This window comes from Falco cherrug, chromosome 3, assembly GCF_023634085.1.
Source record: "Falco cherrug isolate bFalChe1 chromosome 3, bFalChe1.pri, whole genome shotgun sequence".
Taxonomy (NCBI): domain Eukaryota; kingdom Metazoa; phylum Chordata; class Aves; order Falconiformes; family Falconidae; genus Falco; species Falco cherrug.
Window position 1 is genome coordinate 13,814,221 of NC_073699.1, and position 22,427 is coordinate 13,836,647.

Below are 22,427 nucleotides of genomic sequence, written 5' to 3' on the forward strand. Positions count from 1 at the left end.
AAGCAGCGCTGGGGGAAGAGGTGAAGCGTGCGCCCCCCGTCTTTGTAGAGTGGTACAACTCAGAGGCAGCGGCGGGGCTGCGGGGAAGAGTCCAACAGGGCAAGGAGAAGGGGGAGAGGCGCAACCTAATCGCTATGGAGGGGGACGCATGCGCGTTGCGCGCCGCCCCGCCCTACCGGCCGGCTCGGGGCCGGAGCGGAGACAAAGGCGCCGCGCCCCCCCCCCCCACCTCCCGCCCCGCCCCGGTTATAACGCGCCCCCCTCCCGGTACCGCGCCGGCCCATGGCTGCGGGGGCGGCTCCATGCCCGGGGGGGAGCCGGAGGCGGGTGGGGGGCCGGCCGGTATGGCGGGAGGGCGGCAGGGCGGTGGCGGCAGTGCAGCCGCGGGGGTGTCGGTGAAGATGGCGCTGCGACGGGCCTACTCCATCAAGGACAAGCTCCAAGCCATCGAGCGGGTGAAGAAGGGCGAGCGACAGGCGTCTGTGTGCCGGGCCTTCGGGGTGCCGGGGGGTACGCTGAGGGGCTGGCTGAAGGATGAGGCCAAGCTACGGTGGTTCCTGGAGCAGCTAGGGGGTGAGGTGGGCACCCAGCGCAAGAAGATGCGCCTGGCTAACGAGGAGGAGATCGACCGCGCCGTCTACTCCTGGTTCCTCGCACTCCGCCAGCATGGCGTCCCCCTCTCTGGGCCCCTCATCCAGGCCCAGGCCGAGGCCTTCGCCCGGCAGATCTACGGTCCTGAGTGTACCTTTAAGGCCAGCCACGGCTGGTTCTGGCGCTGGCAGAAGCGTCATGGCATCTCCAGTCAGCGTATCTATGGGGAGGGTGGCCTCCCCACCGAGCCTGAGCGGGCTCCCACTGCCTGCCCCGAGGCCCTGTCCGTGCCAGCTGCTGATGCTGGGGGCTATGGCGACGAGCAGATCTACAACACCAACATCACTGGGCTCTACTGGAAGCTGCTGCCAGGGCAGACTGGCGGAGCAACGGCAGCAGCACGGCGGCGGCCGGCTCCCCGTGAACGGGTCACTGTGCTGCTGGCTGCCAACCTGACTGGCTCCCACAAGCTCAAGCCGTTAGTGGTCGGGGGCCTTCGTGATCCCCCCAGCCTCCGTCATCACAACCAGGACAAATTCCCTGCTTGCTACCGCTACAGCCCCGAAGCCAGGCTGGGGCCAGCCCTTCTTCGGGCTTGGTTCTTTGAGGACTTTGTGCCGGGTGTCAAGCGCTTCCTGCGACGGAGCTGCCTGCAGCAGAAGGCTGTGCTGCTGCTCAGCTCCCCACCACCCTCCTCCGGGACTGGCTCTGAGGAGTCCCCGCCACTGCAGACACCCGACGGCTCCATCCGCGCGCTCTTCCTCTCCAAGGGCCCTGCTGGCAGCAGCTCGGCCGGAGGAGGAGGCCGAATCCCGGCCCCACTGGAGCAGGGTGTGGTGTCCGCCTTCAAGCAGCTCTACAAGCGGGAATTGCTGCGCCTTGCTGTCTCATGCGCGGCTGGCAGCAGCGGCTCGGGTTGCCCCATGGATTTTGTGCAGTCCTTCCTCCTCAAGGACATGTTGTACCTGGCTGGCCTCTCCTGGGACCTCATCCCCCCCAGCTCTATCGAGAAGTGCTGGCTGCTGGGGCTGCGTGCCGCCTTCGAGCCCCAGCCTGGGGAGGAAGAGCATGGAAACCCCCCACGTGGGGAGGAGGGTGGAGGGGACAGCAAAGTCTTTAGCGACCTCACCCACCTGGCCGCATTGGCCTACAAGCGCTTGGCTCCCGAGGAGGTGGCTGACTGGTTGCACTTGGACGATGTGGCCCCGGGTACGGAGGAGGATGATGGGGAAGAGAATGCTGAGGAGGAAGGCCCTGGGGGCTGTGGGGCAGAGGAGGAGGAGGAGGAGGCAGCTACCCGAGATGGGGATGGTAGAAGGGGTGGAGAAGGAGGAGATATCTTGCTGCCCACAGCTCGGGAAGCCATCAAAGGTCTGGAGACAGCACTGCGCTGGCTGGAGGGTCAGGACCCCCAGCAAGTGGGGCCGCTGAAGCTGGTGCAGCTCCGCTCCCTCATCAGCATGGCACAGCGGCTACACCGCGGTGGCAGCCCCCATTCCTAGGGCAGGGCAACCTGTGACCTCTCAGCTACCAACCACCCCACTTGGGGTGTGGGGGGTGAAGGGGGCTGGGGACATCCCATTTGTCCCAGGAGGCTGGCAGCAGAGGTGCCAGCTCCTCTTACCCCTCTGTCACAGGCAGTCACTAGAGCTCAGGAGGCCCAAACGCCCCTGGGTTATTACAGCTAAGGGGGGGTTACAGTTTAGGGCTAATGGGGGGGGGGGGTTTGTGCAACAACTCCTCCGTACGTTGCATATTCCGAGGGTTATTCCTCACCTGAGTATATTTAGGAGGTGCTATTTTTTAAGTCACATGAGACTGAGCGGGGTTGGCCCCCTAGTCACTGGCACCACTAGAAGGGGGTGGGTGCCTCCCGTGCTGCCCAGTCCCTCTGACCCCGTGAGGAGGAGTGAGAGAGGGACATCCTCAATATCACCACGAGGAGCTGGGATGATGGGGGAAGTTACACTAAGTAATTCCTTGCATCTTGGAGCGGGGCTGGGGTGGGCACTGCCGGCTGGACAGGGACCACTCCTGGGTGGAAAGCATTCTGCCATGGAGGAGGCTGGTGATGCTCTTCCTACTGCCAAAACAGAGCCCTGTTAAACCGGGGAGGCTTGAGGCTGGTTTAAGACAACTTTCTTCATGCACTGGATTGGGACAGGGACACCTGGGGTGGCATCCATGAAGCTGCAACTCCCCAGAGAGGGTCGCCTTCATCATTCCCATGACAGCCCCATGCCTGGGAACACCCAGACCACAGAGACCTGCTGAAACAGGTACCATCACCTGAGAATCCTCATGAACCCAAAGGCTCCAGGGATGGGGGTTAAGGTGCCACTCCCAGGGTCTGCGGGGCAGTTGGGGATGGAAGATGCATCTCACAGTGCAGGGCAGATGGCCTGCCAGTGTGACATGCATTGTGAGTTGAGATGGGAGCAGGGAGGGCTCCCAGCACTGCCTTGAAATACTGGAGGCATCAGATGTGAATTCAGCAACTGTTGACCTGATTTCAATTAAATATTAGCCTGCTTAGCCAAATTATTGAAAGGAGAAAAAAACCCAACAACTCATCAGTGCTGCCATGCCCATGTCAGCAGGCAAGGTGGGTGTTTTTACTTGTTGAGTCTTTGTCTCATAACATCAGAGTTTATGAAAATTAAATGGATTTTTATTGCCACTTTGGGGTTGTCATCTGTGAACAGTCATGTGGAGCCATCCCAGCAGAACGGAGGCTGGCACAAGGGGAACCTCTGTGCGGTTGTGTCCTCTTGGTGTGGTCTTCTCCATTGTGTTCCCCACCTCTCTGCTGCCTGTTTAATGCAGTAGGGCCAGGCAGGCACCTGAGCCACTGCGGCTTGTCCCCAAATCGATATTTTAATTTATTAGTAGGGTTAACTTGCCAATAAATGAGGCTGCCAGGGCATTTAGGGAGCAGCAAGGAAAAAAACCCACAGAAGTCATCAATTTTGGAGGTGAGGTTTGTCCTTTCAGATCATGAAACTCCACTGCAGAACCTATTTCAAGAAAAGCTTCCAATTAGGGGAGAAATGCACTGTTTTTTTTCCCCCACAAACCCAGCCAACCTCAATTTCTGCTGTTTGGCTGCTGCCAGGTTGACAGCCAGCATGATGTGTGTGTCTGTCCCATTTCATGCTTCTCCCTTAGCTTTGGTTTCCTAATGGTATGTGTTTGGAGCTTGATGCTGCAGTGCCTGAATGCAGACTTCTATCCACTAACGGGATGTAATCATGTAAAACCATGTTTCTAATTATTTTTATAGTCTTTTACACCAAAAAATCACAAAACAACCCACAAAAAACATTTTAGAGCTTGATGTGGCTCACTTCAAGCAGTAGTTTGTGAGTTAAAGGAGTCATCCATTTTTGACAATGTTGCAAAGCTCAGCAGAAGATACAGGGCTGGAGGTCTTCACTTCTTGTGTCAGTCAGCCTGGGTGCTCTTATGGCACTATTGGCCTGGTTTGGGAGGTGACAACATTGAACCATGGGTTTGGGTTGAAAGGGACCTTCAGAGATCATCTAGTCCAACCCTCCTGCCTTGGGAAGGGACATCTTTCACTAGACTGGGTTGCTCACAGCCTCGTCTAACCTGACCTTGAACGCTTCCAGTGATGGGGCATTCACAACTTCTCTGGGCAACCTATTCCAGTGTCTCACCACCCTCAGTGTAAAAGATTTCTTCCTTATGTCCAGTCTGTGTCTGCCCTCTTTAAGTTTAAAACCATTGCTCCGTCTTTCTTACCAGCCCCCTTTCTACACTAAAAGGCCGCAGTAAGGTCTCTCTGGAGCCATCTCTTCTCCAGGCTGAACCCCTGCAGCTTTCCCAGCCTTTCTCCACAGCAGAGGGCTTTCAGCTCTTGGACCAGCTCCATGTCCCTCCCCCAGCCCTGCTCCAGCAGGTCCCTGCCTGGCTTGTGCTGGGGACACCCGAGCTGGGTGCAGCAGGGCAAGTGTCTCATCAAAGCGGAGCAGCGGGAGAGCATCACCTCCCTTGACCTGCTGGCCATGCTGCTTTTGATGTGGCCCAGGATGGGACTGGCTTTCTGGGCTCTGCGCACACATTGCTGGCTCATATTCAGCTCTTCATCCACCAACACCCACAAGTCCTTCTTGGCAGGGCTGCTCTCAATCCCTTCATCCTCCAGCCTGTATTGCTACTGAGGATTGCGCCAACTCAGGTTTAGGACCCTTGCACTTGGCCTCATTGAACTTCATGGGCTTTGCAGGGGGCCGTTCCTCCAGCCTGTCCAGGTCCCTCTGGATGGCATCCCTTCCCTCAAGCAAATCAACCACACTGCTCAGCTTGGTCTCATCTGCAAGTGTGCTGAGAGTGCCCCCAATCCCACCATCTATGTCATCAATAGAAATATTTAATAAGATTGGTCCCAGTACATATCCTTGAGGGACACCATGCATTACTGGTTTCTACTTGGACATGGAGCCATTGACACAGCCATCCAGCCAATACCTGATCCAGCTAACAGTCCACCCATCAAACCCACCTCTCTGCAATTTAGCAGCACAAATGTTGTGTGGGACCATGTCAAACACCATACAGAGATCTAGGTAGATGACGTCCATAGCTCTTCCCTTATTCACCAATGCAGTCACTCCATTGTAGAAGGCCACTACCTTTCTCAGGCACAACTTGCCCTTGGCAAAGCCATGTTGGCTGTCTCTAACCACGTCCCTGCCTTCCATAGGTTTCAGCATGCCTTCCAGGAGGATCTGCTCCGTGATCTCACCAGGCAGAAGATGCCTCTCTTGAAGGCAGGAATATTAGCAGTAAGGTAGTAGCAATAATATACCTGCAGTGAGTTCTGACTTTTTAAATAAAATTTTGGAATTTAAGCCATTTTTGTTAAAACTAGTGCATACCAAATTGATGAAGGTCATCAGCTTCCTGGCTTTGGGATTGAACATGCTGCTTCTCTGCAAGACAACCTGAAACCCCAGAGCTCAAAAGCCTTTAGGAGGACACATGAAGATGGGGAAAGGCCAGGGGCTGAGGTCAGCAGTGTCACAAGCAGTGGGGCTGGATTTTGCCAAGGCTTTTTCACCAGGTATGTTGAAATGGTGTGGAGGACACAGAAGAGATGGAGATGCCCGAGAATGAAATTGGTAGGCTGCATATTTCAGAGAGACCAGCAGAATCACCTTGGGGGAATCTGGGGACAGGGCAGGGATAAAAGCAGGCAGAAGGAGAGAGCTACCAGGTAGCTTGGAAACCTTGAGGAGCACTGCTTCCCTGCACCACGTAGGTGCCGTGAGCCCCTTCCCTGGCTCCACAGCAAAGGATAGAGATCGGCAGGAGACACAGGCAGGCTCAAGCTCTGCCTCTGGCTTCTGTGCAGCTTTGCTAATTAATTAGGTGCCTTGAGGAAGTGTCCAGGAAGTTCATGCTTTAGCATGACCCGGCAGCACTGTAGGGCTGTGGCATCTCTTTTGGCTTGGTGCCACTGGCATCTGGGGTGACAGCAACCGTGGGGAGAGAGTCGAAGCCATAGGAGCCAGAGGCTCAGCATCCAGCTGTTTCTTTCACCAGCAATGTTTTGCGTGGTTTCAAAGCAGATTGCAAATCATCACTCATTGCATCCGTGCAAGTGCTGGGAAGCAAACAAAGCTTAATTAGGGCACGCAAAAGGCTCAGATCTTCTCCAGATAGGCATTTCTACTCCCTTGATGTACAGCACCCCAGAGCTGACAGCTTCCATCCCACCACCTTGCTGCCAGAGAGGGACCCATCTGCAGGCCCATGGTGCGATGCTGGTCCCTCGCCAAAGTGAAAGGTGGATGTTTTTCAGCTGGTTGACTTCTTACTCATAATTTTGGGATGTGGATAGCAGCTCTGTGTTCATGCACACATCTCCAGAGCTGAGCAGAGGAGCAGGCACCAGTGCCCATGTGTAAAAGTCAAAGCCTTTCTCTGTACTCATCCCCAGAGCATCATCCTGCCAACTTCCCACTTCTCAGGGTCCCTTGGCATCCACATACCACCTGCCGCAGGGATGTGGCCACTCTGTCCAGCCCCAGCAAGCTTGACATGGGATCACCCCATCCCAAAACCCTGCCCCCATCCCTGTCCTCAGTGCCATACATCCTGGCACAGCATCAGTGAGTGTAGAGCCAGCATGGCATCAGCTCCATCCCTGGTGAACACAGAGCCGGCATGGCATCAACTCCATCCCTACTGGCCCAGGGACCCATGGCTGTCACCTCCCCATATAGGTGACCCCATGGTGGGTACAATAGTAGCCTCTAGCACTGAAGGGACCAGAAAGAGCCAAGCCTGCCATTGTGTTGCCCATGTTTATTTGGTCCCAGTGCTGCAGAGGTAGCATGTGGCATGGACACAGGTCCACACCATCTCCCACCCCCAGCCAGGGTCTCCTGGGGGTGTCCCCTGCTCCCTGAAGGGATTCAGTCTGGTCGCCATCACCCCTCCCGCCCGATGGGGGACAGAATGGAGGGGCTCAGCACTAGTCCTCAGCCATGTCGCGTGCCCGGTTGGTGGCTGCTTCCACAGCATTCATGACAGTGGCTCGCAGTGCACCCTTCTCCAGCTGGTGCAGCGCATGGATGGTGGTGCCCCCAGGTGTGCAGACATCTCCTCGCAGCTTTGCCGGGTGCTCCCCCGTCTCCAGCATAATTTTTGCTGCACCCTACAGGAAATCAGGGTGGGTCAAACAAAGGGGACCTCCCAAACACCCTCCTCCTTGCCCAGGGATTGGATGGCAGCATCTTCCCACGGCCCACACCCCTGCAGCAAGGGACAAGGTGCTGAAGCATCTGTCCTACCACCATGCCCTTTGCTGTCTTCTGGTGGCCTTATCTTCGTTTCAAGAGAGAAATGCCACCCAACACCTCCTCCCTCACTCTGTCACCCTGATGCCCAGAGCAGCAACAGTGACAGGATGCCCAAGCCAGGTGGGAGCTGTGGGGTAGTGGGGAGAGGAGTGATGCTAGGTGTCCCTGAATGACAGCACTGACTCACCAGCAGCGTCTGAGCTGCGATCCTACTGGCTAAGCCACCTGGCATGCCCATCTTTACTGCTCCTTCAGCCAAGGCTTCGGCAAACAGGTACACCTGGGGAAGAAGAACATCAGGGGTGAGCGTGGCACAAGTGGGGACCCCAAACCCCAGCCCCACATGGGTGGGATTTCTGCTGGTGTCCCATGTCCTGCTGGTGAGCTGGTGCCCACTGAGTGTGGGTGCTTACGTAGGCCACTCCGCTGCCACTGAGGCCAGTGTGGATGTTGATGTAGGATTCAGGGACCTCCTCACAGAGCCCACAGGATGACAGCAGGCTCTTCAGCAGGGCAGCTTCCCCGTCACCAGCACTGCTACCCCGGGCGAAGACCATTGCCCCTGCCTGTACCACACATGGCAGGTTGGGCATGAGCCGCAGCACCTTGGTCCCAGCAGGGAGAAGCTGGGGAGAGACAGGGATGGGAGAAGGGTGCTAGCTCTGGGGAGCACCCAAGGGTGCCCTGAGACACCAGTGGGTATCACAGCCCCCCATGGGGCTGGCAGAGAAGCATGGTCCATAGGGAAGAACATGGAGATGCAATGTGGGTGGGTAGAGAGCCACAGCAGCATGTCCTTCTCCACAGGCTTGGGTGCAAATGGGAGGAGGAGGAAGAGGAAAAGGTGGAGGCTCACCCGCTGCAGTGTCTGGAGGGTGACACCAGCTGCCAGCGAGACAATGATGTGGTGGGGTCCCACAGCAGGACGGATCTCCTGCAGGACGCCCGGTAGGATGTGGGGTTTGGTGGCCAGGAAGACCAGGGTGCTCTCCTGCAGCACCTCCAGGTTACAGTGAGTGGTCCGGCAGCCTGACTCCTGCGTGAGCAGGGAGAGGTGTCACAGCTTGGCACCCCCCACCTCCATGGACAAGGCACATTCACATGGGGGGACATGGCATGGGGACCCACTCTGGCCGCAAAGCCACCAAGGCTCTGCCTGGATGTCACCCAGACCTGGGAAGGATGAGCCAAAGCCCTGCAAAGGGGTAAAGGGTGCCCCAAAACTGTGACAAGGGGCACCCCAGCATGCCTCACCCTTCCACGGCCACCGAGTGGGGTGACTTGTCACTCCATGGCCCCACTCACCTGCCAGGCATCCAGGTTTTTGTCCGAGGGAGCGCTGGCCAGGACGTTGCTGGCTGGCACCTTCCCTTGGGGAACACAGGAACCAGGGTGAGCGGCTGGGGTGGCCCCAGGGTGTTGGGGACACCCCAGCACAAGCCCAGGGAACCTGATACTAGCTGGGATGTGCTCTTCTCCTCCAACCCCTGCACAATCAGCCTAGGGGACACGGCACAAAGAGGGCCAGATTCTGCCAGTCTGGCTGGCATAGGCACCCCATGGGGACAGCTGTGGGCACCCAGTGGGTCAGCATGGGCACCCCACGGGGATGGCTGAGGGCACCCAGTTGTGCCATGGTGCAGCGGCAAGGGAGGTGACCCCAAATGCAGTGGCCATCTCCCAGCTTCTGAGTACGGGCAGGGCCATCCCCACACTACCCTATGGGGCGAGGACAACCAAGGACACCCAGGGAGAGGGGACAGGGCTATGCCCCCACTGTGAGGGCAGGGAACCTCGGGAGGGGGACAAGACAGGGCTGTCCCCATATCCCCACACTGCCCTACGGGGAAGGGACCCCACGGAGGGCAGGGAAGCCGGGGAGAGGAAGGACAGGGCTGTCCCCATGTCCCCACACCGCTCTGTGGGACAGGGCCTCCCGGGCCTCTCCCCTGCCCGTACCTGCCCGCAGCAGCCCCCGGGCCAGGCCACCCGCCATCCGCCCGGCGCCCACGAACCCCACTCGCAGCTCCACCGCCTCCATCGCTCCGGCCACCGCACCGACACGCCCCCCCCAGGCCCCGCCCACGAACGCCCATTGCCTGCGCTTTGCCCGCCTCTGCTCACCCATTGGCGGCTCTTGGGTATTAGAGGCGGGGCCCGGAAGAGTGGCGGGTGTCTGCGCAGGCGCGGGAGGTGGCCTGGGGGCTGTGGCTGGGGCGGAGCCGCCGCGGTTTACGCGCGTGGGGGTCCCCAGCCGCCTCCACCGCCCCGGGGCTGGACCATCAGCCGAGCCCCAGGTACCCCTGAGTGTACTGGGGGGGGTCCCCCCGCAATGGGATGGGTAGCCTCAATGGGCGGTCCCCCAGACCTGTCCTTGACCTTGGTGGGGGGCTGGTCCTGGTGTTGGGGTGCTCCCCACTCTTTTCTCCCTGCAGGAACCCCCAGTCGTCGTCGTCATCATCATCATCATCATGCCCTGGAGCTGCTGGGCTGTGCTGCTCCTCTGCACCACTGCCAGGTTTTGTGGGTGGCTGGGCTTTGGCATCTGCCCAGAGAAGCTGGGGATCCGCCCATCTGTCCCCTCTGAGGTGGCAGCACGTGTTGACCAGTTCTAGACTGAAGCCGCTTGCTGGGGGCCATCACCCATGAACTTCTGCCACCATCAGGTGTGGCTGTGGGTCTCCCCCCGGGCTGGGGAAACAGGGGATCCCCAGGACACCCCCCCCACCACCACCCTGGGCAGCTGCTTTTCCTGGTGTGGGCTGCCTCGTGTTGGCATGGTATGTCTTTGGGGGTTGAAGGCAAAGTTTTGGGGTGGACTCAAGCAGTTCTCCTTGTTTCACACCCAAAACCAACCCCTCTATATGCTCACTCCAGCTGTGCTGGGGGCACCCACGGGTGCTGAGTCCTGCTGCCACCAGGTCATGGTGTGGCTCTGCTCATTCTGCGCTGACTTGAGTGAGGAGGAGGTGACCAGGCTGGAGGTTGACCTGTTCAACTGCCAGGCCAGTGACCAGGCTGGAGGTTGACCTGTTCAACTGCTGGGCCAGCACTGAAGGTCACCGGACACACCACTGCATGTCAGATATGGTAAAGTGCCAGGGCAGGGCACCTCAAATCCTGTTTTCTCCAATTCCACCCCAAATTCTGTATTAATCCATTGCAGTTCCCGCCCCCACCCCCCAAAAAAAAAAAATAATAAAAAATCCTAAACTTTGTAGTTGCAGAGCCTGAGTGGCACCCAGCCACCTCTGCTCAGCTGCTCATCCTCATTTTGGGGTAAACCCAGCCTTGTTCAGCCCACTTCCGTCGCGGCAGATGGGGGTGTCCACTCCTAACACTCTTCCCACCCTCAGCCTTGCCAGCTTTACTTGCTTCTGAAGGCTTTTCCAGTCTCCCCAGCACCGTGGGATGGAGGCTGAATGCTGAGGGTGAGCCAGCTTCCACCTGGTAGGTGGTGGTGGGCATCACCATGGAGTGATGGTTTGTGGGGTGCTGTGGAGCCGCCCCCTGTCACCACCATTCCAGTACCCCCCAGTATTCGCCCCAGGAGGAGCTGTGGGAGTGGCTGGCTCAGTGGCCGCAGCCAAGACTGGAGATCCCTGTCCATCACAGCCTGCAGCAGCCAGTGCTGGATGAAACCCGCGTTGCCAGCTGGTGGCACTAGATGGCCTGGCTTGTGGAGGACATCACCCAGCAGACGGGTAAGGGCCACCAGCTGGGATGCTGCTATATATCCTTGTGTCCCACTTTAGGGACTGAAACGTCTTGGCTCTCCCTACAGGGAATGTGAGCAGCTGTGGTGTTGTGAGGCCTGGGAAAGGGCACTGGGTTTTCCTGTCAGACCTCTACCACGTGCAGGGTAGAGCTCAGGACATCCATTCCCAACTAGGTAGGAAGGTGGCAAACCCCATTCCCAGTTCTTTTTGCAGCAGGACACCCTTGAGTGCAGCTCGCCTGGCTTATCCCAATGCCATATCCATCTCCCCCACATGCAGAGAGTGACCTGACCCAGCAGCACTGGATGAAGGAGGTGATGGAGAAGCTGCAACAGATCAGCCAGAGGCTCAGGCTGATGCTGGCAACCATGGAGGGTGCGTGGAGCTGGCTGAAGAACCATCTGCAGCACCTCTGCGCCATCCCTGGCCCAGCTGGTGAGCTATGCTTTGGTGCTGGAGGGCAGATGGGTGCTGGTTCTTGCTTACCGTCCCACATGTCAGAGCCCAAGTACCACATCCACCTGCATCATACACACTCCTGCTTTCTGCTAACGGTCACGCTACTGGTGCTCATGCTGCCCTGTGCAATCTTCCTTTTCCTTGTCTCCAACCCCCTTGGCAAGCTCCTCTGTATCTTGGCATTCTCTGCTTTCCTGGTCCTTGACATAACAGATGGGGACAGGTGTGGGGGGATCTGTTTGGGGACATGCCACTCTGAGAGTATCACAGGGGTGAGCTGGGGGTGCTCTACCCTCAACGATGCTCTCACTTCCCTGCAGGGCAGTGCCTGGTGGCAGCTGCCTGACACAGTGCTGGGGGAGCCTGGCCCATGCTTTGCAGGATGGAGCCCCATCACCAGCTCACCTCCACCCCAGACAAGTGGGATATGGTTGCAGGGAGGAAGAGGCATGGCACCCTTGATTGCTGCTAGGACCCAGCCTGGGTGCCCATCCTGGATGTCCCATCCTGCTGCCATTTGGCAAGGTCCCCTGGGCTGGGCTGCCAGCCCCCAGGCAGAGGGGGCTGGTGTCATGGTTTAACCTCGGCCAACAACCAAGCCCCACATAGCCACTTACTCACTCCCCCCCACCCAGAGGGGTGGGGAGGAGAATCAGGAAGGAATGTAAAACTTGAGGGTTGAGATAAGAACAATTTAATAATTTAAATGGCATGAAAATGTAAGAACATAAATTAAAATAACGGTAATGTCAATAATAACAATAACAATCATAATGGAAAGGTGGGGCAAAAGGGTAAAATCCAAAGGAAAGGGAGAAAGGAAACCAAGTGATGCACAGTACAACTGCTCACCACCCGCTGGCCGATGCCCAGCCAGTCCCGGAGAAACGATCCCCCCCAGCTAACCCCCCAAGTTTATATACCAAGCATGATGTCCCATGGTATGGAATACCTCTTTGGCTGGTTCAGGTCACCTGTCCTGGCTGTGTCCCTTCCCGGTCTCTTGTGCCCCTCCAGCATTCTGGCTGGCAAGGCCCAAGAAACTGTGAAGTCCTTGAGTCTAGTATGAACATTACCCGACAACAACTAGAAACATCAGTGTGGTTATCACCATTGCTCTCACCTGAGAGCCAAAACAGCACTGTACTAGCTACTAAAGAAGAAAGTTAACTCCGTCCCAGCTGAAACCAGGACACCTGGTGTGGGCTGCTGGTCCTCAGGAGGAGTGGGGTGGGCTGGGGTGGGCTGCGGCCCCCAGGAGGAGGGGCCAGCACTCTTGGCTCTCTGGAGCAGCCCCTCCTCTCCTGTCCCCTTTTTTCCCCTTCCCTCCTCCTCTCGGGTCCCCTTCCCTAAACTCTCCTCCCATCCTCTACACTTCCCATCCTCTACCCTCCCTATCCTCCTCATCACTCCTCACCTCTCCTCTCCCCGCCCTCCCCGTCCCACCTATCCCGTCCCCACCTTACTCCTCCCTTCCCCGCCCCTCCATTCTCCTCTTTTGCTCTCTCCTCTCAACTGCTCTCCGACCCTCCTCTTTCCTCCCTTCCCCTCCTCTCCCAAATCCTCCCCTCCTGTCTCCCTCTCCCCACCACTTTCCCCCCCAAGGCTCCCTTCCCCTCCTCTCTCCACTTTTTTTCTCCCCTTTCCTCCCCTCTCCTCTTCTTTCCTGCCTTCCCCTCCATTTTCCTCCCTCACCCAGTTGTGTCTGGGTGGTTCCATGGAGCATTTGGGCTCTGAATGAGTGCAAAAGTGAGCAGTTGCAGTGTATGAAAGCACGGACTCAAGCTGTGGTGCAACCAGAGACACTTTATTGTACAGAGAAGCTCATATTTATATTTCTGAGCCCAGATACAAATTCCAGTTGTATGGACCACCAGGCTCAGGGCAGAAAGCATTCATGCAGTTACATAGCCATATTTCACTACAAGCATGCAGACACCTATTTGCTACTAGATAACCACGTTTAACTTTCTTACCTTCCTTCACAATACCCAGGTGTTCTCTCATCTCTTGCCAGATCAGACGTTCTCCATCCTCCTTTCATATATCTCTCTTCAGACATTCTCTATCCTCCTCTCCCATATTAGTGCATAAACTTACCTCATCTAGGGTATTCATTAAGTTTTAGGGCCTTTGCCAAGTTCAGGACAAAAAATCAGGGCCTGTGCCATGTTTCAGGACTTCAGCTTACCTCTGTTAGGGCCTTTGCCATGTTTTGAGGCCTAAACTTACCTCAGTTAGGGCCTTCGTCAACAAGTAGGGCCTAAACTGTTTTCACTTAAGGCCTTGTTTTGTCACATGGTGAGGTCGCTAGATAGCACACAGACACCAATAGAGAAAATAACCTTTATTTACTGTTGGTTTCACATTCATACAGAAAAGAAGGCAATACGCACATACAAAAAGGATGAGCCTACAATACCCTGATTCAAGCAATAGAACAGATAAGCAAGGCAATGGACCTAATCATTACTACTCCAGGTTAGCTATAGCGATGAAGGAAGATACATATACCAATTGCCTTAATACATTACTGTCCTCAGGTCCACAGGTGCTGTGGAGCCCCTCTTGCAGCAAGGATGTGGACAGCCTCTCCTGACAATGGGGGAGTCCTACACAGGGTGTCCCCTCATAGGCAAGGTCTCTAAAGTCGCTGCAAGAGTGTCCAGCATTTGTACTATTGAATAAAAAAGCCCACCTAATTGCAAATGTGGAAACACCTGGTTTCACTCTCCCCTCAGATCCCACCAAAGCCTGGCCAGGGCTCAGGGAGGACCTGAGGGAGTTTCCTTTATCTACTGAATTTTGACCACCTGGTTCCAAACAAGGCCAAACAGCTGGATTCATGGCCTTGGTGACCTGCCTCTAAGCAAGGAAGGATGTGCTATCTCTTCACTCACGATTCCAGTTTATCTTCAGCTTCATCTTTCGCTAAGGATCATACATAGTTCACTAAGGATCATGCCTCTTTCACTCATGATAGAATACTAAATATATATGTATCTCTTCATAACATTCCGTTGGTAGGTTCATCTAAAGGCCAACTTTGGCTGAGGGCCTGTTGCTCAGGCCTCAGTACATCAAGTCTTCACCATTAGAACCTTCAACGAGTTTTAGGGCCTAAACTTACCTCAACTAGCACCTTCACTGGGTTTCAGGAATCTGAATTTCTCCCCCTAACCACGCTAAAACCATACACTGTAATGGCCATAATCCTAGGTAACTTAAATGTCCTAAGCCTACTAACCAACTTAACGCAAAGTATGAAAACTTTCAGGGAAGCCTAAGTAAGGGGAGGGAAGCAGTGTGGAGGGGAAGGGTGTGGGAGAGACTGGAGGAAAGGAGAGCAGAGGAGGGGAGTTGGGGAGGGGTGGTGAGGGCAGGAGAGGGGAGGGGTGGGGAACTGGAGAAGAAAGGAGAGTAGAGGATAGGGGTGGGGAATGGATAGGAGGGCAGGGGAGGAGAGGGGTAGAGAGGGAGAGGAAGGAAGGGATGTATGGGGAGGGGAGGGGACGTATGGGGAACGGAGGAGAGAGGGGAGGTGAGAGGAAAGGAGGAGAGGGGAGGAGAGGAGGCCAGGCGAGGTAGAGAGAGGCGAGGGGAGGGGTGGGGAGGGCAAGAGTGGGGAAGGGAGGGGAGGGGGGAGAAGAGGAGAGGGGCAGGGAGGAGCAGGGAGTGGAGAGGAGGGAAGGGGAGAGGAAAGGAGTGCGTGGGAGGGGATGTATGGGGAAGGGAGGAGAGCAGAGAGTTAAGAGAGGAGAGGTGAGGGGAACCGATGGGATGGAATGTATGGGGAAGGGAGGGGAGAGGAGGCGAGGCGTGGAGGAGAGAGGCGAGGGCAGTGTGGAAGGGAGGGGAGGGGATGTAAAGGGAGGGGAGGAGGAGAGAGTAGGAGAAGAGAGAGGAGGTGAGAGGAGGTGAGGTGTGAAGATGGGTGGGGAGAGGAGGGGAGGGGAACAGAGGAGAGGAATTAAAAGGGGAGCAGAGGGGAACCGAGGGGAGGGTAGGGTAAGGTAAAGTAAAGTAAAGGAGTGGATGAGAGGAGAGGGGACAGGAGTGGAGCGTGGAAGGGATGGGATGGGATGGGATGGGATGGGATAGGATGGGATGTATGGGGGAGGAGAGAGGAGGAGAGGAGTGGAGATAGGCGGGGAGGGGAGTGGAGGAGAGAGGAGAGGCCAGGCAGGGGAGAGGAGGGGAACAGGAGAGGAATTGAGAGCGGAGCAGTGGAGAGAAGGGTGTAGAAGGGACGAGAGTGGATGAGACGGGAGAGGAGAGCGGTGGGGAGGGTATGAGAGGAGAGGGGAGGGGAGGGGAGGGGAGGGGAAGGCTGCTGGTCTTCACGTGGGGTGGGCTGGGCTGCTGGCCCTCAGGAGGAGAGGGGTGGGCTGCACACATCTTGATAGCTTTTTGCTATCTCATCCTAGATCCTTGGTTTATTTCTGCCCAGACGCTGGTGAGGGGAGGCTGGTGAGTGAGCTGCCATCGTGATGGTGACACAGAAGCCACCAATGCCGTGGGACTCTAGTTCTCCTTCTTCCCATGCAGGAAGTGTGAAATGAAGCTCTTGCATGAAGAGCTGGACAGGAGGGAGATGAGCTGCCTGCAAGGTGAGAGCTGTCTGGGCAGGGGGACATGGGAGAGACGACCATGAGGTGGGAGGTGTAGTGGCTCTAGGACAGGGATCTGAAGCCCCAGAACATCCCCATCCTGTGCTGGGGCATGTTTTACCCCAGAGCATCTCCAAACTATGCTAGGGTATGCACAGCATTCCAGGGTGTCCCCACCGTCTACCTAAGGACAGCAGTGCTGGGATTGTCACCACCCATGCCATGTTCTTGCAGGGCTCTCATACCTGGAGCAGCACCCAGTGATGGCAGGAGGCCTCCCTGGTTTACCAGGGTGGGTGTCACCCATCCCTGGTGGCTGGAGTACAAAACTGAGCTTGTATAGGGCAAGCCTGAGCTGGGTGGGATGTCCCCAGATTCATCCAGACCCTGCTCCTAGGGGCCAGCTAGGTCCCCCTGAGGGTCAGGCCCTCTAGGGCTGGGGTGTCCTCGTTGTCAGTGCACCTTTGGGTGCAGGATACCTCATTGGGAGAGGAGCCAGGGCTGGGGATGTGACACACAGGGAGAAAATTTTGGGTGGCGGTGTATGTCCTGCAATGATGGCCAAGGCACATCCTGTAAGACCTACATGTCATCAGGGGACAAGGGACATCTCCTGCAGGGCTGCAGGATGCCCTGTCTAAACCCCTTCTTCCTCAGCCAGGCGATGCTGGAGCCAGCCATGGGTGGTGGGAAGTGCTGGGAGCCCAAACCCTGCAGCCTGAGCCAGCCTCTAGCCAGCGACATACGAGTACCAACCATAGAGGACATCCCTTCTCCAGGGACATCAGGGGCTGGGGTCACCTCGGGGTGCAGCCAGTGACCCAACCGTGGGGGGACAGTCCCACTGGGGGCTTCCTGGGGTGCTGACAGGTCTCTCCTCCCTCTGTAGGTCCTTACTGTCCCTATGGTCCCCATGCCAGGGGCTCATTGGGGCTGAGCAGCAATGCTGGAAAGAAGCCATCCATGGGCAGGATTTCTGCCATCTCCACACCACTGGTTAAGCCTCAGGCAGCGGCTTGGTCAGGGACTCGTACCTCCATGTTTGACCCTCTGCCCCCCTCCCAGAGAAGTTTAAAACCCTTTTTTGGCTCTTCTAGATCCTGGCAGAATGGTGCTCAGGACCCTAAGGGTGCGATTTGACATGGATACAGGACTGTGCTGCAGGGTGGATGCTCCTTATCTTACCAGTTTTATGCTATTTTGAAATATTTTAATAAATCCATATTTACAGCTGGTGCCTTCCTCATTCTGGTCCCCCTGATGCTAGGGTGTTGGGACCATCCTCATGTGCAAAAGCAACAGCAAATGCCCAGCTGCCATTCCTGTGCCAGAGGAACCCTGATCACCTTCCCTTTATTACAGCCTAATTACAGGCAATTAGCAGCATAGCCCATTACAGCTCAGCCAGAACCACCAGACTCTTGGACACAGCCAAGGTGGCTGGTAGTGGTGGCTCCAGCTGGCTGCTACCAACTGGTCTGGGGTGTCAGCACCTTTGGGGTGCCCCAGACTTCCTCCCCTGGGCATCCTGTGCCGCTCCCAGCAGTGGGCAAGAATGTGGGGGCTGCTCACTGGGCTCTGGCCCCCTTTTACTTTGGGAATGTGACTGGCACTCCCCCAGCCCAGTCCTCTACCCCAAAAAAAGGACAACCCTGAGTTGAAGAGGATGATGCCGGTGCCAGTGCTGTGTTGGCCTGTCACTTCCTGGCGTTGGCGTAGTTGGTGTTGAACCAGGCACAGGTCTCCTTCACAGCTGGGGAGGGAGAAGATGGGATGGGTTTTGGGATTGGGAATGCAGTTTGTTCATAGACTCACAGAACGGTTTGGGTTGGAAGGGACCTCTACAGGTCATCTAGTCCAACCCCCCTGCCATAGGCAGGGACATCTTCAACTAGATCAGGTTGCTCAGAGCCCCATCTAACATAACCTTGAATGTTTTCAGTGATGGGGCATCTACCACCCCTCTAGGCAACCTGATGCAGTGTCTCACCACCTTCAGTGTAAAAACTTTCCATGTATCTAGTCTGAATCTACCCTCTTGTAGTTTAAAACCATTAACCCCTGTCCTATCACTACAGGCCTTACTAAAAAGTCAGTCCCCATCCTTCTGAGCCCCCTTTAAGTGTTGAAAGGCTGGACCACCTTGATGCCATCAAAGCTAACTGCAGTGGGTAGGACCTCCATGTTTGGTGGAGCCTCCCATCTCACCTTGCCTGAAGGGTGTGAACTGGAAGCTGGGTAGGTAGCGCCGCAGCTTGGCATTGCTGGCCGTCTTCTTGAACGGCCCGTCTGCCTTGGTGGTATCAAACTGGGATGGGAAGGATTAAGGGAAACCAAAGGGGAAAGATGGGTCTTGTTCTGCCCCGCTGTGTCCTGGCTGGGGCAGCGGGAGCAATGCTCTGGACCACAGCATCTCCCCTGGAGCCCTGTGGCTGCTGGTGGAAAGTGGGGTCCCCCCCATGCTGTAGCAGCCCTGCAAGCAAGGGGAGGCCATTCTGTAGTAAAGGATACAACAAGCTCTCCCCTGAAGTCCATGGCCTCCACAATTGCCTCTGCTGCCTCCCTGATGGACACTTCATCTTCTTCTCCCACTATAGAGCAGGGCATGTGTCCTGGTTTCAGCTGGGACGGAGTTAACTTTCTTCTTTAGTAGCTAGTACAGTGCTGTTTTGGCTCTCAGGTGAGAGCAATGGTGATAACCACACTGATGTTTCTAGTTGTTGTCGGGTAATGTTCATACTAGACTCAAGGACTTCACAGTTTCTTGGGCCTTGCCAGCCAGAATGCTGGAGGGGCACAAGAGACCGGGAAGGGACACAGCCAGGACAGGTGACCTGAACCAGCCAAAGAGGTATTCCATACCATGGGACATCATGCTTGGTATATAAACTTGGGGGGTTAGCTGGGGGGGATCGTTTCTCCGGGACTGGCTGGGCATCGGCCAGCGGGTGGTGAGCAGTTGTACTGTGCATCACTTGGTTTCCTTTTCCCTTCCTTTGGGTTTTACCCTTTTTCTCCATCTTTCCATCCTAATTGTTGTTATTATGATTATTATTATTATTGTTATTACTGTTGTTCTTATCTCTTTATTCTGTTTAAATTATTAAATTGTTCTTACCTCAACCCTCAAATTTTACATTCCTTTCTGATTCTCCCCCCAACCCCTCTGGGTGGGGGGGAGTAAGCAAGTGGCTGCGTGGTGTCTGGTTGCCGGTACTGTTTGGTTGCCAGCCACGGTTAAACCACGACAGCATGATTCTCCCATCCTCTTGAAGAGGCTGGAGGCAGGGTTGTGGCAGGGATGGGCAGTGCTTACCTGACAAAATGATGGGCTCCACCTCATCGTATTCCCGCAGGACCCAAAGGAAGAGCCGGGCCAGGTCCTGTGGAGGGGTAGATGGCTCTTGGGGGGTGGCTGCTGTCCCCCAGCCCTCCCATCACAAGGGGACCCAACCCTGAGGATGGCAAATGCTTCCTGGGACAACCCAGGTGGGCTCAGACCCTGCTGAAATCCAGGCACTGCTCCCCAACCACCCACCCCACCCCTGGCCCCCTACTCTGCCCTCCCCCAAGCTGTGGGACATGAGTGCTCCCAGAGGTCCCTGAGGCCATGCATACCAGAGAGTAGATGAACTGTCTTCTGGGCTTGCCAGTGCCCCAGACAGTCAGAGCAGAGCCAGTTTCTGCAGGAGGAAGGAAAGTGTGTCCATGAGCACTTGAGCTACCTTCACCCACCCTGGCTACTCTACAGAACAGCTGATTAAGCAAGCAGGAAGAAAAAAAACTAAACCAACAAAAAAATCCCCACAACAACCCAATGCTCCCAAAAAAGGCCACAAGAAGTCCTGCTACACTCACGTTTGGCCAGGTAGACCTTGTGGTGAGCCCAGGCAAGACATGCCCATCCTCGATGTTGAAGTTGTCATGTGGCCCAAAGACGTTGGTGGGGATGACAGTGGTGAAGCGGCAGCCATGCTGCTCAAAGTAGCCCCTGGGTGAGAGCAGGGAAGGTGTGGGTGGGCTCACCCCCCTCCAGCACAAAGATGTCTCCAGAAGACTTTGGCTAGTGGCATTTCCATCCGCTGAGCCCAGGTACCTCCCCAGCTCAGTTTAATTCCTGGGAGTCCCAGGGGATTCCCCTTGGCCTGATAACCGGTGGGTGCTCACAGCCTGCAAGAACTCTCCCATGCCTCACCTCCCCTCCTCCCCAACACGCACCTATTCTGGATGTCGATCATCCTCTTGGCATAGGAGTAGCCAAAGTTGGAGCTGTGAGGTGGCCCATTGTGAATCTGGGGATAGGAGAGAAGAGAATTAAGCAGGGCAGGGATGTCTCCTGGGAGGTGCCTAGGGACAGAGATGCTCACCATGCTCTCATCAATGGGGTATGTCATCTTGTCTGGGAAGATGCAGGTGGAGAGGCAGGAGACCAACTTCTGCACCCCTGTCTCGTATGCCGAGTGCAGGACATTGTCATTGATGAGTATGTTTCTCCTCTGGGGATGGAGAGATTTCTCAGATCTGCAGGGTGGGGACCCCCAAAACCCTGCACCCTATGGGTAATAACTCATTAATAACTCTAGAAACCAGAGGAGCTCTGGTTTGGATTTTGGGAGCAGAGCAAGTTGTGTCCCCATGTCCCAGCTCAGGGAGGGCAGAGTGTTGCAGCATCCACAGGGACCCTGTTAGGACCTGATACCCAGGTGCTCACCCAAAAATCCAGGTTGTAGCAGATGTTTCTGAAGAGGCCTCCGACCATGGCAGCCAGGTGGATGACATGGGTGGGCTTGCACAGCTCAAACAGGGCTTTGGTCTCTGTGGTGCTCCTGGGACAGGAAATTTGGGGGTTCAGTGGAGTCAAGAGAGCAGACTGGGGGCTTTCCAAGTAAAAAACCCACAGAGTCAACTCACATCATGTCAGCATCTCTGAAGAACATGAAGATCCACTCCTCGTCCAGCTGCCCCTCTCCATCAGCCACCACCTTCTCGATGGCTCTTCCCGCCAAGCCAGTGCCACCCGTCACCAGGATGTGCTTGCCCACTAGCCCAGCCCCCTCCATTGTGGCCAAAACTCTGTGGAGAGTTGGGGGGGGGGGGGCAGGCTAAGCTGGGGTCACCTTGTGGTGCACCCCACTACAGCCCACCAAGCTCACCCCCTCCGTGGTGTGGGTGCCCAATGAACATCAGCCACACATCAGGCTGGTGAGCTAATTTGGGGGGGGGGCTTTTATCTGCTTCTGCCAGCAAAAGCAAAAACCAAAGTGGAAGCAGTGTGCTTGGTGGTGACGTGGCCAGGCCAGGGCAGCAGAAACTCATCAGCTGTAGTTGCTAATTAATGGAACTGGCTGGTGGCCCGCGGGCTCCCCGTGCACACGCCGCACCAGGGCTGGGGCCAGACCGTGCCACGCAGCACGGCACTGCCCGGCCTCCCGAAACGGAGGCGCACCCTGACACCCAACCGCCCCGCAGTCCCAGGTCTGCACCCCAAAGCCCCTCTGCACCCAGCTCTGCACCCCGAGCCTCCCCTGCACCCCCCGTCCCAGCTCTGCACCCCACTCCTCCCCGCACCCCCAGTCCCAGCTCTGCACCCCACTCCTCCCTGCACCCAGGCCCCCTCCCGCAGCGCCGACCCCACCCCAACTCCGAGCCTCCCACCGCGGGGGCCCTTACACCCCTCATACCCCCTGCGGCTCTCCCCTCCGTACTGTCCCCCCTCTTTGGGGACACCCCGCTTCTACACCACCCCCCCTCAGCACCCCCGCGTGAGGGGGACTGCCCCCACAAACACTCCAGTGGGGGGGGGGGGTCGGCGCGGCTCGGCTGGCTTCGGCAGCGGCTCGGCTGGCTTCGGCGCGGCTCGGCTGGCTTCGGCGGCGGCTCGGCTGGCTTCGGCGGCGGCTCGGCTGGCTTCGGCGGCGGCTCGGCTGGCTTCGGCGCGGCTCGGCTGGCTTCGGCGACGGCTCGGCTGGCTTCGGCGGCGGCTCGGCTGGATTCGGCGCGGCGCGGCGCGGCGCGGCTCCGCTCAGCCGCGCTTCCTGCCACCGTCACCGGGCGCCGCCGCTCGGCTCCTCGGGAAATGGAGTCCGCGCCCGGGGTCAGCGGAACCTGCCACGGCACCGGGGCCACCGGCACTGCTCCCCACGGGTTAGGGGGCGCTGGCGCAAGCCCCGGCACTTGCAGGCCTGCACTGGGCGTGCAGGGGAAGGGAAGGGGGCGCA

At 57.0% G+C, this 22,427-nt stretch overlaps 4 protein-coding genes and 1 long non-coding RNA gene across 6 annotated transcripts; 2 read left to right on the forward strand and 3 right to left on the reverse strand.

The window, feature by feature from the left end:
• The first annotated feature begins 48 nt into the window (after positions 1-48).
• TIGD5 (tigger transposable element derived 5) lies at positions 49-3,271 on the forward strand. The gene has a single exon (XM_005444482.4). The coding sequence runs from the start codon at positions 135-137 to the stop codon at positions 2,091-2,093; it is 1,959 nt and encodes a 652-aa protein (XP_005444539.2). The 5' UTR covers positions 49-134; the 3' UTR covers positions 2,094-3,271.
• A 3,633-nt stretch (positions 3,272-6,904) lies between these two features.
• Positions 6,905-9,493, reverse strand: PYCR3 (pyrroline-5-carboxylate reductase 3). 2 transcript variants are annotated; one of them, XM_055706118.1, is made up of 6 exons: positions 9,381-9,493; positions 8,727-8,791; positions 8,278-8,457; positions 7,835-7,987; positions 7,609-7,701; positions 6,905-7,276 (listed from the first exon to the last, which is right to left on the reverse strand). In XM_055706118.1, exons 1-6 carry the CDS (start codon positions 9,460-9,462, stop codon positions 7,094-7,096), a joined length of 756 nt encoding a protein of 251 aa, XP_055562093.1. In that variant the 5' UTR covers positions 9,463-9,493; the 3' UTR covers positions 6,905-7,093. The 2 variants fall into 2 exon arrangements, with proteins under 2 accessions (XP_055562093.1, XP_005444518.3); XM_005444461.4 differs by having other exon boundaries at positions 7,835-8,047.
• A 122-nt stretch (positions 9,494-9,615) lies between these two features.
• On the forward strand, positions 9,616-11,575 carry LOC129735647 (uncharacterized). The gene is made up of 6 exons (XR_008731434.1): positions 9,616-9,718; positions 9,857-10,405; positions 10,446-10,871; positions 10,972-11,125; positions 11,206-11,313; positions 11,420-11,575. It is a non-coding gene; the product is annotated as an uncharacterized LOC129735647 (long non-coding RNA).
• Positions 11,576-13,931: 2,356 nt separating this feature from the next.
• LOC129735705 (uncharacterized) lies at positions 13,932-15,997 on the reverse strand. Its single transcript, XM_055705938.1, has one exon. It carries the CDS (start codon positions 15,995-15,997, stop codon positions 14,873-14,875), a length of 1,125 nt encoding a protein of 374 aa, XP_055561913.1. The 3' UTR covers positions 13,932-14,872.
• LOC106631511 (GDP-L-fucose synthase-like) lies at positions 13,932-22,014 on the reverse strand. Its single transcript, XM_055705939.1, is given in 12 exon segments — positions 13,932-17,962; positions 18,418-18,517; positions 18,721-18,800; positions 19,526-19,592; positions 19,828-19,892; positions 20,068-20,091; positions 20,094-20,200; positions 20,428-20,501; positions 20,577-20,705; positions 20,921-21,035; positions 21,121-21,282; positions 21,891-22,014. Coding segments are annotated over 11 exon segments (966 nt in total). The 5' UTR covers positions 21,270-21,282; positions 21,891-22,014; the 3' UTR covers positions 13,932-17,906.
• Positions 22,015-22,427: the final 413 nt, after the last annotated feature.

What these genes read in the sequence shown, in the direction of transcription:
- TIGD5 (XM_005444482.4), top strand. Translation starts at nt 135, where the DNA reads ATGGAGGGGGACGCATGCGCGTTGCGCGCCGCCCCGCCCTACCGGCCG.
- PYCR3 (XM_005444461.4), bottom strand. Translation starts at nt 9,462, where the DNA reads ATGGAGGCGGTGGAGCTGCGAGTGGGGTTCGTGGGCGCCGGGCGGATG. An exon ending in AAAACCTGGATGCCTGGCAG is followed by an intron (nt 8,458 to 8,726) that starts GTGAGTGGGGCC and finishes CTGCTCACGCAG; the next exon opens with GAGTCAGGCTGCCGGACCAC. An exon ending in GTGGCAGCGGAGTGGCCTAC is followed by an intron (nt 7,702 to 7,834) that starts GTAAGCACCCAC and finishes CTTCTTCCCCAG; the next exon opens with GTGTACCTGTTTGCCGAAGC.
- LOC129735705 (XM_055705938.1), bottom strand. Translation starts at nt 15,997, where the DNA reads ATGTGTGCAGCCCACCCCTCTCCTCCTGAGGGCCAGCAGCCCAGCCCA.